Below are 16,416 nucleotides of genomic sequence, written 5' to 3'. Positions count from 1 at the left end.
GTACTAGATTGTGGGTTTCACTCTTGTTGGTTTGCTTCAAGCCATATTCAGCAGTCTGGCTCACCATCAGTCTTCATTTCCTTTTACAGGGCTCACAGAAGATGCTGTCCTTACCTGTTTTAAATAATTGACTTGCTTCATTTTACATTAGGGCCTTTGACGGATATCTTATGTAATGCAGAGAAGACAGCTCATTTTATATCCGTGCTCTCCTGCAAGGCTGATGATAGGTTTGAACTTGTCTGTTTCAACAATGAAACTCCAGGAGACATGTTTCACCATGGAGACCTACTGTGCTAGAACATTTGTCTGGGTAAAAGTCGTGTAGTGACAGAAAGAAAAATGTTGGGATAGGGGAACAAAGGAAGGAGTTTACTTCATATCCATTGATTATATGGTGAAATGTTGCAGGTAGAAAGAGTCATTGTGATATTTCTGCATCGGATGAATGTTAAATATCGTGAAGAGTAATATTTGGCAAAAAATTCCATCCACACTTTCCTTGGCTATTGAAGAGCAGGATGTGGTTTACTTAATGACCACGTCAAACATAAAGTTATCCCTAAACAACCTGAAAATCTGAGTTCTCCACTGTTTTAAACTCAATTGTCTTTAGGGTGTTCAAGTATTTGTAATTACCCAAGTCCTGCTTTATTTATAGCAATGTATCCCACAGCAGAAGAGAATGAGACAGCATCATACTGCCACTGTGTATTTCCTTGGAAGTGTAACATAGACAACTCTAACTGGTCTCACACTTCTTACAAAAGATTTGGAATAGTCTTTGGTTTGAGTATTTTCTCTCCTTTGGAATTCAGAAAACTTGGAAAAGGAAAGAAATTTCCAGGTCTGGTGACTTTTTGTCTGTATGTCAGAGAAAGAGAGCATATGGGACAGAAAAAAAAGGATAAGAGATGTTGACAGAAGCACAGGAGTCAGAAAATCTGTCATGATTTTTCTTTCCATTTCACAAAGCAGCTCAAGTGGCTCTTGCACTGCCTATATTTAAAAAAAAAAATTCAAGCTGCAAGTGAGTTGCATAAACAGTTCTAGATTCACATTCCCAGTAACAAAAATGGAATTGAACAGCTGACAGGGATCAACTGAAGCACCTGGGTATAAATCAGTGACTAGGCAATGCAAGAGGGAAAATTCCTTAGCATGAAAAAAGCCAGGGGTATTAGAAAGAGTCCTTTCAGCTCCTGAGTTCTCCTCTTGTTCAGAAAAGATCTTCCATCACATATGGGTTTAGGAAAGGCAGGTCCGTCCTCACTAACCTGATCTTCTTCTGTGGCAAGGTCACTCACTTAGTAGATGAGAGAAGCTTACGGATATTGTCTTCTTAGACTTCAGTAGAGCCTTTGACACCATTTCCCACAGCACCCTCCTGGAGAAACTGGCTGCTCATGGCTTGGACACAAGTGATTTTCCCCAGGGCTCAGTGTTGGGGATGTTTCTATTTAATATCTTTACCAATGACCTGGATGAGGGGCTCAAGTACATTCTCAGTAAGTTTGCAGACAAAATCAGTTTGGGTGGGAATGTTGACGTGCTGCAGGGAAGGAAGGCACTTCAGAGGAATCTGCAGTCAGCTCAACACCAGGTATTCAGATGCAGCCTGGCAAAGAGGGAAGATGAGCATTCAAAATCTTGTGCTGCAGCTCCTGTGAATGTTTTTGTCTTATGTGGTCACCGCCCTGTAAACCTGCTACCCACCAAATCCAGCTACCCTGTTGGTAGAATTTAACAGAAAATATATGAAGACAGTGAGAGTTAAATTGCGTTGAACTGCTAATATTTCTTTCCTAGAATGAGATTCCAGTCATTGAGCAGCCTATAATTTCAGAGTGTTTACAAAGGGTTGTACTGTTTACAAAGGCTTGTACCTGTTTGCAAATGCTTCTACTGATAGGACTAAGGGCAATGTGTATAAACTGGAGAGGGGCTGATTTAGACTAGACATAAGGAAGAATTTCTTTGCGATGAGAGTGGTGAGGCACTGGAACAAGTTGCTCAGGGAAGCTGTGACTGCCCCATCCCTGGGGTCTTCAAGGCCAGGTTGGATGGGGTCTTGGGCAGCCTGGTCTGGTGGGAAGTGTCCCTGCCCATGGCAGGGGGGTTGGAACTGGATGATCTTTAAGGTCTCTTCCAACCCAAACTATTCTATGATTCTATGATTCTATGATTCTATGATTCTCCACTGCGCTGTAACTCGCATTGTCCTTTACACCAGTGCAGTATGAGAGAGGTTATAGCTTTTGGAAATGAGGAAGTTTTAGCCATATTAGACAGCATTGTGCAATATAAAAAGGTGATGAAGAGCAACTGTGAAAGAAATCTCTAGTCTGGTAAACATAAACAAGTCCAAATAAAACATAGTTGTTATTATAATTAATGTTGTTACTATAATTAGTGTTGTTACTTTAAATGTAGAGGTTAGTTGCTATTTCTTACGTGCTTGGTATTACTCATGACTTCTTAGAGCTTAATCCTGAAACAAACCAAATAAGATACCACAAAAGAAATAGCTTCTCTAAAAACTGTTCTAGAAACTTTTAACCTGCAGCTAAGGCCTGCACTATTAGACATTACTGGGGAGCTGATCTCTGGTGATTTTTAGTGTTTTTTTTCTGCTATGTACATTTTCAAACTGTGTAGATGTTTCTGGACACCATTTCAAATCTCATACCTTCCTAACCCTTGCCTGGGAGGTCTCACAGACATTGTTGAAATCTCTAGACTTGTCAACTTTAATTGAAACACACTAAAGTCTCATACAGCTAACAAAATGATAGACACGAACTACCTCAATCTTGAAGCAGCAACAAGAGGGAGCAAATGTCATGTCCTCTTCTCCTTACTAGGAAATCTACATTGCTGCTGGTGGCAGGTTTTCCCAGGAGCCTCACCGTGCCAAAGTGATTATTGGTCCAGAGGAAAATCGTATCGCAACTCTGTTCCCTTCTCTGACCTATACAGTCTTCAACCTACTCCATGTTTGGTGTATCCTTTTTGTTTATCATCCTAGGAATCATCCCTTATCATAGAATCATAGAATGTCCTGAGTTGGGAGGGACCCACAACAATCATCGAATCCAGCTTCTGTCCCTGCGTAGGAAAACCCCAACATTCACACCATGTATCCAAATGCTTCTTGAATATTGTCAGGCATGGTGCCATGAGTGTTTCCCTGGGGAGCTGTTCCGGTGCTCCACAAGCTTCCGAGTGAAGAAAGTTTCCTAATATCCAACCTAAAACTCCCCTGGCACATCTTCCTGCCCTTCCCTTGGTCCTGTCATTGGTCATCAGCGAGAAGAGATCAGCACCTGTTCCTCCTCATCCACTTGTGAGGAAGCAGTAGACGTCTTCCCTCAGTCTCATCTTCTCCACGCAGAACCGACCAAGTGACTTTATCTGCTCATCATACATCTTCCCCTCTAAACCCTTCACCAATTTTGTGGCCCTCCTCTGGATACTCCAGTAGCTTGATATCTGACTAAAGCTCCATGTCATGCATGTGTGTCAGTGTGCACCTAGCTGCAATAAGCATCTAAATCACTAGACATTGATCATTAACAAGTAAGCCTTAATGAAGGTGAGTACAGGAAGACATGTATGGGTCTGAGAACCCTGCTGGGGAAAAGAGGGATCCCATGATGATGGTTTCCCAACTTGTTATGATACAAGAAGTAGTTACTATTACAAAAGGTGGAATATCTTTGATTTAAACTAAAGCAGAGTAAGGTTTCATCTAAGTAATTGTATTTTTTTGGAAGTTAGACAGAATGTCCCTCTGATAGCATGTTTTCCTTAAAGCAGCATTTTCCAGACACTGTTCATTCTGTGAAGATGATAAAGTCTTGTGTTCAGTGTGATCTGTGCTGAACAGATGTGTCCTCTGTCATCACCTCTGTTTGCAGCCTTTCCCCATCTCAAATGCAAGGTCAAGCAGAGAACTGGAGCCAGCTCCAAATTAGTAAGAGTTTTGACTTGTGAAATTCATAATAACACAAAAATTAGACCTTGGAAAATAATGGAATATGCATAAGACTTCTGGGAAAAATTATCCTTGTGCCTGTGAGTGGGAAATAGATCCTGTCCCAGCTCTTGTCTCCCTGCACGCAATGCATGGAGATCGCTCCCTTGCGTTGCCCAGCCCTGATAAAGGATGATTGCTTTCTAAAGCTCCAAAATGAGTCTAGGAAAGATTATTTGCCAGCATTTTGGCATCTGGAATCCTAAACATAAGAAGGATATGGAGATGTTGGAATGGGTACAGAGGAGGACTACAAAGATGGTCAGAGGGCTGGATCATCTCTGCTATGAGGATAGACTGAAAGAGTTGGAGTTGTTCAGCCTGGAGAAGAAAAGGCTCCAAGGAGACCTTGTAGCAGCTCTCCAGTACCTGACGGGTCTACAAGAAACCTGGAGAGAGACTGTTTACAACGGCTTGTAATGACAGGACTAGGGGCAATGTGTATAAACTGGAGAGGGGCTGATTTACACTAGACATAAGGAAGTATTTCTTCACTATGAGAGTGGTGAGGCACTGGCACAGGTTGCCCAGGGAAGCTGTGGCTGCCCCATCCCTGGAGGTTTCAAGGCCAGGTTGGATGGGGCCCTGGGCAGCCTGGTCTAGTGGGAGGTGTCCCTGCCCATGGCAGGGGGGTTGGAACTGGATGGGCTTTAAGGTCCCTTCCAACCCAAACTATTCTATGATATTACGATTCTGTGACTCTATGACTCTCAGCCTCGGGGCCCTTCGTGCCCCTGGTAGCCCCTCTGAAGGCGCCCCCACGCGGCTGCGGCCGGGTATGCTGCGGAGCTGCGGCCCGTGGGGAAGGGCCGGAGCCCGGCGGGCCCTGCCGGAGCCGCTAGGGGGAACTGCCCGCCCGGCAAACGCCGCCCGGCAGCCGCAGGAGAGATGCCGGATGCCCAGGAGACACAAATCCTGACCCTTCCTTCGTCACGAGTGGCCCGGGACGATTCGAACCAGTTAAAAAAATCGCCTCTGGTTTCAACTGCTTCCAAAAACCCCCTCTTTGTCTACTACATAGAATACGCAGAGTTGGAAGCGACCCACGGGCATCTTTGATCCAACTCCTGTCCCTGCACAGGACAACCCCAACATTCAGACTGCGTGTCTGAGGGCATTGTCCAAATGCTTCATGAGCATTGTCAGGCTTGGCACCGTGGGTACATAGTTGCTTGCCTTCAGACAGAGCATTTTTCAGTTTCAAAGCCTGCTTAATAAATGTAGCCGAGCCTGAACTTTGCAGTGGCTCAGACCTGTCAGACCCTCTTGAGCAGAGGGGCCAGCTTCCATCCTACTTGTTTGGTTTTGGCTCTGGTTCCCTCCTAGCCCTGCACCCTGGTGCCTCCCTGGGCGAGCAGGAGGGTGACTGCGAGGAGGTTGCCGCTTTGCACCCGGTTGCTGCAGCTGCCAATACCTAACAGAGTCGACTGCAGCCTCCATGAAACGTCCGGTGGCTGAGGCAAAGCTGCTCCGTCCCTTGAGAGCTATCCCACCAAACAGAGGCCGGATCCAGGCTTCAGTGAAGGCCTGCTCATCTGCTCTGGCTTTTCTTCTTCTTTCTGACACTTCGTTCATCTGTACTGTGTTTCCCTGTCTGCCTGTTAGCCCCTAACGCATTGCTGCTTCTTGGTTTTCCTTGTGCAGCAAAGGATGAGAGAAGGCAGAACAGGTAATCATTTCACAGCTTTCCTTCATTCCCCTGAAGGATCTTTAAATAAGCTTTTTTTGTCCAGTAACACAGAATAAGTCAAACCTTCCACTGAAATAACTTGCCTTCGTTCATGGTATTCATTGTGTTGTGGATAAGAACAGTCAGAGCACAGAGTGGGCTGAGTAGCAGGGGTGGATCAGAGAAGCGTCACTTGATTTATTTGTTGTTGAATTTAGACTGCTTCATTTTACTTATTTTTTTTTTCCTGTCTTGTTTCCAGGTTCAGAGCTTGGATGATGTTTTGGTTGCTTTTTGTTATTCTTCTCCAGTCAAAGGAGAAAGAGAAGCAGTGGTATAAATTGATTAGGAAGTGCTTTAATACCATATTCAGTGAACTGGAGACTGAAAGGCAGGCTGGCAGGGGTTGGGAAGGACTGGCACACACCAAATATTTAACAAGGAGAGGAGGAAGCATTGTAGTAGTTTAACTTTGTGTAACTTGTACTTGTGGAACATAAATGTGCTTTGAAACTGATTTGATTTTTTCTCTGCTGTCTGTAGCTTTTAAAATCTCAATACTTGCAATTCCCTGGTCTCCAGCTGTACATACCTGGTGCTGGCCAGTATTGTCACACTAGTCTTCAAGAGGGAGCCTGCGTACTCAGATACAGAGTGCTGTGCTGACCCTGTGTGGGATGGAGACGGCAAAACAACCTCCTTCTCCGTGCTCAGCTCCTGGGAGGTGCCAGGCAGCTTCAAAGTCAACTAGTGCTTGTGTTAGTTAGATCTGAACTGTGATGAGTTTTAGTAAGTTTATTTCAAGGCTTTCTAAGGAGAAAACTGCTCAGTCTTTTTCTCTCTGCTATTCTCATTTCCCTTTTGTGATTTGCTTTCCTCCACAGTCTTCATTTTCTTCTCTCAGACTGTAATATGCGATTCTTTGTGCAGTTCAGTGAAGGGACGCTCAAAATCCTGCATCTGAGGAGGAACAATCCCATGCACTAGTATATGCTGAGGGCTGATAAGCTGGAAAGCATCTTGGCAAAAAAGAATCTAGGGGCATCCTGGTGGACACAAAGCTGAACATGAGCCAACAATGTGTTCTTAGAGCAACGGCAACCAATGATGTCCTGGGCTGCATTAGGAGGATCATTGTCCGCAGTATCATAGAATTGTAGATTCATAGAATAGTTTGGGTTGGAAGGGACTTTAAAGATCATCTGGTTCCAACCCCCTTGCCATGGGCAGGGACATCCCACTAGATCAGGGTGCCCTGATCGAAGAAGGTGATTCTTTGCTCAGCACAGATGAGGCCGCACTGGGATTACTGGGTGCAGATCTGGTCTCTTCAGTACAAGAGAGATGGGGACATACTGGAGAGATTCCAGTGAAGGGCCACTAAGATGATGAAGGGACTAGAGCATCTCTCCTATGAGGAAGGCTGAGAGAACTGAGACTGTTCAGCCTGGAGAAGGCTCAGGGAAGGAAAGCTTATCAATGTATATAAACATCTGAAAGGAAGGTGAAGAGAAGATGGAGATGGGCTTTTATTCAGTGGGGCCTAGTGACAGGACAAGAGGAAATGAACCTGAAACACAAGAGGCTCCATCTGAATTTAAGGAACACTTTCTTACTGTGAGGGAGACTGAGCACTGGCACAGCTTGCACAGAGAGGTGGTGGAGTCTCTATTGTTGGAAATATTAAATAGCTGTCTGGACATAGTCATGGCCAGCCTGCTTTAGGTGGCCCTGCTTGAGCAGGGGACTTGGATGAGATGACATCCAGAAGCCCCTTCTGACCTCAGCCATTTTGTGATTCTGTTATTCTTACGCTAGTTTTGAAAACACTCGTTCCCTTCTCTTGTTTTGCATGCTGACTGGCACCCTAGGACCTCACCCAGGTTGAAGTGCTGGGTGCCTGAGTCTCTTGGCTTCTGGTTTTCTACATGTAAAAGGGACATAAGACCTCCTACCTATCCCAGATAATTACTTAATTAATATTTCTTCCACACTTTGAAAACAAGGTGGGAGAAATACTTGCCAAAATACAGAAGGCCATCAATGAACAAGGTTACAAACAGTCCAATAGTAATACAACTTATATTTACGTGTGTGAAAAATAAGGTCATACTTACCTGTTGTATACAGATCTGTCTTGGAAAATTGTTCTGGGTTCATAATGTCTGTAGTTTACCTGTTATCAAAGTAGATATAGAAGAAAAATCCACAACCTGAAAACCCTTAACTTGAATTTTTATCATCTTAAAACGCAATATTTTTGTGTTTACCCAAGTTGAATGATGGCCGCAAGATTCAGAGCTGAACTTTATGGTGACAGGCTACACAAACCCTGTACTGACCAGCACAGAGTTGATGAGGTAGTTCAACACTGCCTTGCTAAACATACCAGAAGGACTGAAAGAGCTCAGCTCAGTCAGGATAGGCAGTAAGCTGCAGGAACTGATATTAAGGGACCATCAATATCTAAGTTGAACTTCCCTTGCAAGGCAAGATGGGACAGAGTCAGGATTACAGTATATTTTGTTACTAGTTAGTGCTTACTAATCTTGCTGCTGGTGGCATTCTCCTTGAAGAGATCTGGTTTTGCGTCTGGTTGAGGAGAAGTACTGCTGTGTGTTGAGCCCACCTGGTCATGAGTCAGTTCAGGCTGCCTCCTGGGTACCTCCACAATAATAATTGGATGTGAAAGATCTTGACTATTTTTGCTGTGGATCAAGACACAGCTTTGCTCCTGCTGGTTAATGGTGTGTGTTTGTGGAGCAACTATCTTCTAGTGACTGCCAGAGTAGGAACAACTGGAGTGCAAACTGACTGATTTCTTATTTCATGGCTGTGGACTATTTTATGCAGCTCTGTGCTGTGAAATATGGGAAGCCAGACTTAGCCAAAAGTGAGTTGCTTAGCAGACGCTTGCTGTCATACAAATTAGCCACAGCTTTTGCATCTTGGAGTGCTGCCAACAGAGAGCTAGCTATTGCATTAAATGTCTACTACTAGTCATGATCTAAACTGAAAGTGAGAAGATTGATCGCTCTTCCAGCATTATCTTAGCAGTTAGCATTTTTTTGTGGAATTGAACGTGTTTTTCTTCTTTAACCCAAACCATAAAATATTGTTCTGAGTTTCAAATCAATGAGTGTATGAGAAGAACAGGTTTAATTTAGTAATAGACATTATTATGCCTGTATAGGAACTATCTTGCTTTAAATTGGAAAGACAGGCTAATTTTGTTAGTGCTGCCTGTCTGGCATGTAACAATGAATGCCTTCAAAACTATAGTATAAATAAATACATACCTTAAAGAGTGAATACAATTGATTTGAGCTGCTAGTGGATAAAAATAATGGCATTCAATAAGCATCTTCTTTAACTTTACTCTCCCTCAAGCAAGATTTTTAGTATGTAATTGTACTAATGTAGTTTGACTAATGAAACATTACATTTTCCTTGCATAAAAATATTTCCCTCTGAAATTTTCCTGGGATGAAAAGTTCTTACTTAAGAAGTAACTCACTTGGATACAAAGCAAGCAACAGGAATTTAGGAAACTCATACTTTAGTAAGTTTGCTTTTAGTCATTGATGCCCATTATGGGTCAAGGATTTGACACCAGAAAGGCTGGTTTGAATTCAGTTGGTAACAGTGACCATTCTTGCCAATGCTGTTGTCCTCTGTTTGTTCTGTTCTCTGTGATCTTTCTTCTTAGTCACGCTTGGTATCATCAGGGGTGTCATTCCTTGACTTACTAAATGATGTCTAGAAACACTAGATCTAAGAGATATTTATGTTTCTTTTAGGAGTTTAGCCTTCCTTGTTGAGGAGGAAAATAAGAAATTCGATCCAGGCTTTCTAGAAGACAACTGAAAAGTCTTGAAAAAAAAATAATCTGTTTAATTAATTTCAGGATTTTGCAGGGGAGGAGATATCAACATTTTGCTGGTAGTGTTTAGCAGTTCAGCTATTGGTAGTACCGTCCCTGTAGGAGCTCTCTGCAGGAGCACTTTTTGGAGGAGGAATACAAGAGCCACCAGCAGATCCCATTTACTGCTTGCTTGGGTTTTGCAGTGCTTGTGAGTGCCTGCTGTGACTAGTGGATGACTGCTGACCCATTAGCTTTCTGTCTGAGAACAGCTGCCCATGCACTGGTGCAGCTCTTGTTTCCAGATGAGGCACAGTGTTAGGTTTATGCTTAATCATTACAGGGCTGCTACAGTGGTTTTGTCTTGCTTTTCTTCAGCATTTACTCTTTAGTGTGCAGAGTTCAAAATAGTCCAATGGTTACAGTGGTGATTTTCTGTTTCCCTTCTGCACGGGAATCTGAAATGCAAAGGCCAAATAGTAATGTGTACTTGCCTAGAAATAATGTGCTGAGTTTGTAACTACTGGAGAAAATAATTTGGCACATAATTATTTCCATGTATCTCCCTAGCATCAAGAACAATTAGGCACCAGCTGAAGACAGTGACTGCCAAAAGCGCATTTGGAATGAGGTGGGTGTTTCTGGGTGGTACAGTCATGCGTTAACAAGTGTGACTGCATCATTAGAACAAAAGTATATTTGCACCCTCAATCCCTTTGTAGGGATATGTGATCTTCAAAAGGAAAGGACACCAATAAAGCATCTGGCATGGAGGAAAGGAAAGAAATGAGTACAGGATAATGAGGTATATTTAACTGCTTGCTGTTAGCAAAACCCATCTACCTGAACTGGATATAGTGTTCACAGCTGTTTCAGGAATCATTCTCTGTGGGAAAGTGGGAGCAGGTCAGCTGCTCCAAATCCAGTTCTCTGGGTGTTAGAAGAAATCTAAAATGATGGGTGGATGCTCGGCAGCAAACAGCAAGCTTTGTGCAAACATTAGGAAGGATGTAAACCCTTTCCCTGCAATACATATGCGCAGTCTTCTGATAAATAGAGATTGGAAACGAGACATTATTTTTTCTGTTTGCTGAGACTGAACTATCCCAGGGCACAGAGCTACTTGCAAAAAATCTTAGCTCCAATGCATAAAATGGTGCTCCCTCTTGTTCCTTGAATCCAGTGTTAAGCTCCAGTGGATGCCTGTGTACTCTGTGGGGAAGGGAAAGCAGCATCCCACAGAAATCTTAGCCTTTATGCATTTTAAAGGAGGAAATAAATTTTTTTCTTAACACATCACACGCATGGATAAATCCTAGAGATGAAACGATACTTTGTAAGGATGTGTGATAGAGTGTTTGGCACAGTGGATTCTGTTAGAGAATGAGTGATGAGATGCAGTCAGACACCAAGAAATGATGATCCACAAGCCGCAAGTGCTTTTAATAGGATAACTTCCTGCTTTTTTTTGCTTAAATTTCTTGTAGTTGCATCTTCCACCGCTAGAATGTTGAAGGATGAGCAGATACAGCTCAGTGAAAATAATACAAAAGAAACAACCCTGCATCTTGAGAAATGTTTAGCAGCTTAATTAGATTCAGAGTATAATACAGTGCATAAATGACAGCTGTTTTCTGTTTATCTACATATCGTTCAATTCTTTGAGCTTTATTCAATAATATTTAAACATGAGCATTTTAAGTGTCTTTTCCTCTCAAAAGCAACCCATATGGTTTCTTCCAATTTGATTTCATAGGATATTGTCAAACTTTTTATATGTAAGGCAAAAAACAATATACTCTACCCTTTAGCAGTCATTAAGGGAGAAGCAGGAGGAGAGGAAGTCCTGCTTCTAAATATCCAATGCTATGACTCAGTACTCAGGAAATGTGGGAAACAGAGGTCTTCAACTTAAATGTTTTGTTGGGGTTTCCTTTGCTGCCTTCTGTTAATATGCTAATCCTTTTAGAAAGCTGAATTCCATGGCTCTTTCTGAAGATGGTAGAGAACAGATGATGTTTAAAGATGTTTTTTCTTTCAGCATAATGCAGTCATTGCTGAGGTCACAGGGGCTGCAGAGGCTGTGCTCTGACTGCAATGGTAGTAAAGTGCACTAGCATGCACTGAGCATGAGCCAAATTCCATTCTGTCGCATCTAATATCTTCAAAATTTAGCTGTGCTGCTGCTGTGCTAGAGCTACACAGCATGAAAAGCGAGATTTCCATTAGATTCCTGGCTGGGTTAAAATCAACAGTAATGCAAATGTACTGTTTCTAGTACTTCTGAATAGCATCTCATTTGGACCTTGACGTGAAAGCAGAATACAGTAAGTTGCAAGTGACAGATGCAAATTAGTTCAATATCTCAGGTTTCAAACCTTTGTCATCTTGCAAGAAACATCTCTAACAGCTGTTGTGTCAGCTGGCAGCTAGTGGGCAAAATAAAAAAAAAAATATTAAACTCCAGAGTTTTTCATACAGGGGAGGGGAAAAGAGAGAGAAAAATGACACTGATGTCTTCTTTCTGGGTTTTCTTGTCTGATACAAATCACTGAGAGTCTCTTGGAAGAACAACTGCAAAGATCAGTGATACCTTTCCCAAACTAAAGGTGTGCATAGTGGTCTTATGTCTCAGCCTCTCTGTGGTGTCCCTATGTTGCTGGTCCACATGCCAAACCAGAACACCTTTGCAGGAGACTACTGCTCCTGACAGTGGGGTTTGTAGTTTCTGTAAGGAACCTCAAGTCCCTGTTACTGCTACACAGCATTGACTGTCTGGCAGTGAATTCAAAGCCGGAGTCTTAGTGACACAGCCTGAATCTGTGTATCCCAAATAGTGCAAACCCCATCCCTCGGTTCTGGTGTGGCTCTTGGGTATTCATCTGCACTCAGGGGTAAATCCCCACTGCTCTGTTAGTACTCTTAGCTTGATAAACTTGCACTGCTGGTTTTGAGGCAAGGGCTGTTCTTGCAGTCGCTAGCACTGTAGCTTGGCATCTAGAACATGTAAATGAAGATTTGCCAAGGTGCTGTCTTTGAAGCCTTAGAAGGCAGCCCACAAAGGGACTTGTTCATTGTGGTTATCTTTGACTGAACCAGCAGGCCAGGGCTGACTAGAACGCCTATAAGTTCCTTTTAGCTCCATGGACTGAGACCATAGATTATATGCTGTGGGGGAAGGAGGAGTTTAGAGGTATCAGACAACAAACATCCCACAGGATCTTCTGCCCATGCGTGCACTGCATATTGAGGTCATCCCCCCTGCCCTTACTGGAGAAGCTCCTACATGGCTTTTATCCCCGAGACCCATGCTGCCAGCACTGTGGTTGATTTCTGCATTCACACATGCTTGGAAAGAGGGTGCACAGCCCTAGTGCTTAAGGCAGTTGAGAGAAGACTTGGAGGACATTTGGCTTCTAAGTTTGGACAGCTGAAAGTGCTAAGCCAGAGCTGTCAGCCTGAATTCTTCATTAGGTGGCCCTCAACCAAACCTCACTAAGCCACTGACCATCAGCAATACTCTGAGGCCCCAGGCACAAACTGTGTGTCTAGGTTTGGTGTTGAGAGTCATAGGGTCTGTGCCCGGCCAGACGTGTGAAGTAAGGATGAAGACATGAAGAAAGAGATGTCTCTTGCTTCTAACATCTTCACAAGGAGGACCAACTGTTCTTGATGAACTTACCCTCTCTAGTTCCTACTGAGGCAATCTCAGAGCACCAGGCACTATGTGTACCTAGGTCACCAGAGATGCCCTAGCTGTCTGGCTGTTTCCCTTGAGGATATGCCTACATCTGTTGCAGATGAACAGTGGCAGAAGGCTTACAACATTCGCTTGCTATGAAACTGATGTAACCCATGAAAGCACCTTGCCGACTGCTGCGGTACTGTGACAGCATTATACAGGGAAGTTTTTCATCTACAGGAGAAGGTGGGGCTGCAGCTGCACTCAGCAAATCAACATAGGATGATGCTAGACATGTTTAAAGCCGCCCTGTGCTGGGAATGGTTTGCTGTATGATGCTGACCTGCGTCAAACTAATAGAATCATGTCTTAATTCCAAGGGGTATTTTCTATCTTCTTATCTATGATTAGGGTTTAAAACCTGTGTGCTGTTTTACTTAAAATTTCATTGATGACTGAGAGTTACTTTAAAAAAACCCTTTCTTTGTTTAGTTCCTTCATATTTAAGATAATACCTTATGCTTCAAGCTAGGCAGCTGTGCAAATCCCAGCTGCATCACAGCCACAATATGCTGCCTCTTTTATCAGAGTAAAACTGATCCCAGGTGATCCAACTCTTTAAAACTTGGGCAATTTATACTCCCATTACTACTGATACAAAAAAGTCATAATGTAAATGCAGAGTCTTGGTGCTTTTCCTTAAATACAACAAATGCCATCTCAGTTATATAAATTTATACAGGTTAAAAAAAAAATGAGTATATTCTGCTTATAGGAACAAAAGCTCTTAAAGATATTGCCTACACTGCACAAGCTTCTGGAAGGCTTTTTTGAAATCTTCATTAAAGATTGTGTATATCAGAGGGTTAATGAGGGAGTTTATATATCCCAACCATGCTAGGAAATTAGACATGTCTTCTGAGATGTGACATCTTTCACAGGTATTAACAACTACTTCTTTTACAAAAAAGGGGAGCCAGCAGATCACAAATGCCCCCAAGATCAGACCCAGCGTAGTTGCTGCTTTTCGCTCTCTTGTGCTAGAGATTCTCTGTTTTTTCCAGGACTTATCATGCTTAGATTCAGACCTGGGGCTTCGTATAGTGTTATTGATTTTATCGCAGTCCACAAGAGGATCTGATGTCTTCTCTGCTGTGCTAGGCATTGAACCCGATTTGGTACTTCTTTCACCTGCATCCAAAAGGACTTGTCCATTAACTTCCTCTCTTACAATCCGGCTGACACTTCTTCTGTGAAATGTCTTTGCTGCCTTGTATATCTTGTAATAAAGGATTAGAATCAAGGCCAGTGGGATATAGAAGGCGCCAAATGTTGAGTAAATGGTGAAAACAATGTGGTCATGTTTGATGATGCACTCGTCATCCCTGCTGGTTGTCTGGTGCCGCCAAAACAATGGTGGCATGGAAATAAAAATGGATATGATCCATACCACTGCAATCATGATGCCAGCATGCTTAGGTGTCCTTTTCCGTGCATATTCCACAGCATCCGTGATTGCTCTATACCGGTCCAAAGCAATGGCAGAGAGATGCAAGATGGAACATGTGCAGCACGTAATGTCCACACTCAGCCAAATGTCACACACCACCTGCCCCATGATCCAGGTCTCCTTTACAATGTAGACAATGCTGAAGGGCATCACTAGGACTGCCACAAGGAAATCAGTCACTGCAAGAGAGCAGATTAGGTAGTTGGCAGGGTGGTGGAGCTTTCTTGTCACTATTATTGCAGTCATCACGAGAGAATTGATGGCCGTTGTCATTAGTGCAAGCACAGACAGAGTAATGGAAATGAGAATCTTGGATGTCGCCCATTCGAAGAGTTCTTCTGATGTACCATTTAGTTCAGTTGAATTTATTAAATCCATGTTCCCTTTTAAAGGTGATCTCTACCAGTAGCAGTTACCTGTTGGAAAAGTAAAAACATTCAGAAAGTGCATCCTTAGTCTCCAAGAAGTCTTGATTTTTGTCATCTTAAAATTAAGACTATAAGCCCCAAACTTACAAGAAGCTCAGACATCATTAAAAATTATTCTAGCTCCAGACAGATTTTCCTGGCTAGTACTATGTGGGATGCTCTGCTTTCAGAATAGTGGCCTCCTCTTTCTGCTTGGTTGTGCTGTTGGGAAGGTCATGTTTGCATGGCAGGAGAGAGAAGTGTGATGTGGTGCCTGAGACGGCATTGCCTTACAGGGTGCTGCATGTTGCTGCATGGGAGAACCAACTTTGTTCCTCAAGCAGTTCCAGGGCAGTAGCATGAGTGAGGCCTCTGGGGTGCAGAGCCAGCCCTCCTGCTAAATATCTGCTCTGAATGGATTGTAGTGAAGTCTTGAAGTTAGGTAAATGTGAACAATCTCATCCAAAAGTAAGCACTAATACTGCTTTCAGGCTAGCACTGTCTACTCCACTAAGCAATGTAATCCACAGTAAGCAGGCATAATGCTTCATTTCTCTGTATGAACTCCTTTCCCCGCATCATATGCGGGTCCTTCCTTGTGTATAGACAAGCGTGGTCCTTCTAAACTGGGACATGTTTTTCAAGAGAAAACAACTATGAAGCACTGCAGTACGAACAGGAGAAAAATCAGTTGAGTTACAAGTTTCATTTTAGACCTTTATCTGACACAGCTCTAAAAAGCAACAGATTTCTGAGCGTCAAATGGTTAGCTTATTGTTTAACTGAAATATTATACATAAGAGTCTTGAGAACAGCATTACTTTTCCTCAAGTTTTGCTATTCTGTGGTTGCTTCTGAAGAATATGGCAGAAAACTTGGATGCTATTTGTTCTGCTAATGAATTCCCTCTATAGAAACAGTATAAGTCCTCTTATGGCTCTGCACAAAGCAAAAAGCAGATAAATAATGATGAAATAAATTCTTAATTATATTCTGGGGATGTGCACCTTCCTTTCTTATCACAAAGGGTTTCTGAGCACTTTACAGACTGCAACCAAAGTAGGAGTTCACAACTTTATAGACTATAATTCACAGTAAGGATAATATTTTATCCTCCTGCAAGCTTTGACCTGTAGTTTCTTGTGTGTGTAAGATCTACCTGATGAACCCCTAAGGGAGGCCTTCTCTGAAATTTTGGAGTGTAGTGAACGGATTGCCCTTGTGTTGGATGACACATGTAGGAAAATGCA

General features: G+C 42.8%; 1 protein-coding gene across 3 annotated transcripts in view; it reads right to left on the bottom strand.

Annotated features, from left to right (window-relative positions):
• Positions 1 to 9,932: 9,932 nt before the first annotated feature.
• HTR1F (5-hydroxytryptamine receptor 1F) overlaps positions 9,933 to 16,416 on the bottom strand; it is a 126,884-nt gene continuing 120,400 nt past the window's right edge. For all 3 annotated transcript variants that reach the window (XM_054062895.1, XM_054062890.1, XM_054062881.1), the window contains one exon: positions 9,933 to 15,175. In XM_054062895.1, the coding sequence (XP_053918870.1) occupies positions 14,037 to 15,137 (1,101 nt within the window). In that variant the 5' untranslated portion in view covers positions 15,138 to 15,175 and the 3' untranslated portion in view covers positions 9,933 to 14,036. The remainder of the gene's footprint in view (positions 15,176 to 16,416) is intronic.

The sequence above is a fragment of the Cuculus canorus genome, chromosome 1 (assembly GCF_017976375.1).
Source record: "Cuculus canorus isolate bCucCan1 chromosome 1, bCucCan1.pri, whole genome shotgun sequence".
NCBI classification, from domain to species: domain Eukaryota; kingdom Metazoa; phylum Chordata; class Aves; order Cuculiformes; family Cuculidae; genus Cuculus; species Cuculus canorus.
This window is presented reverse-complemented; position numbering and strand designations above follow the sequence as displayed.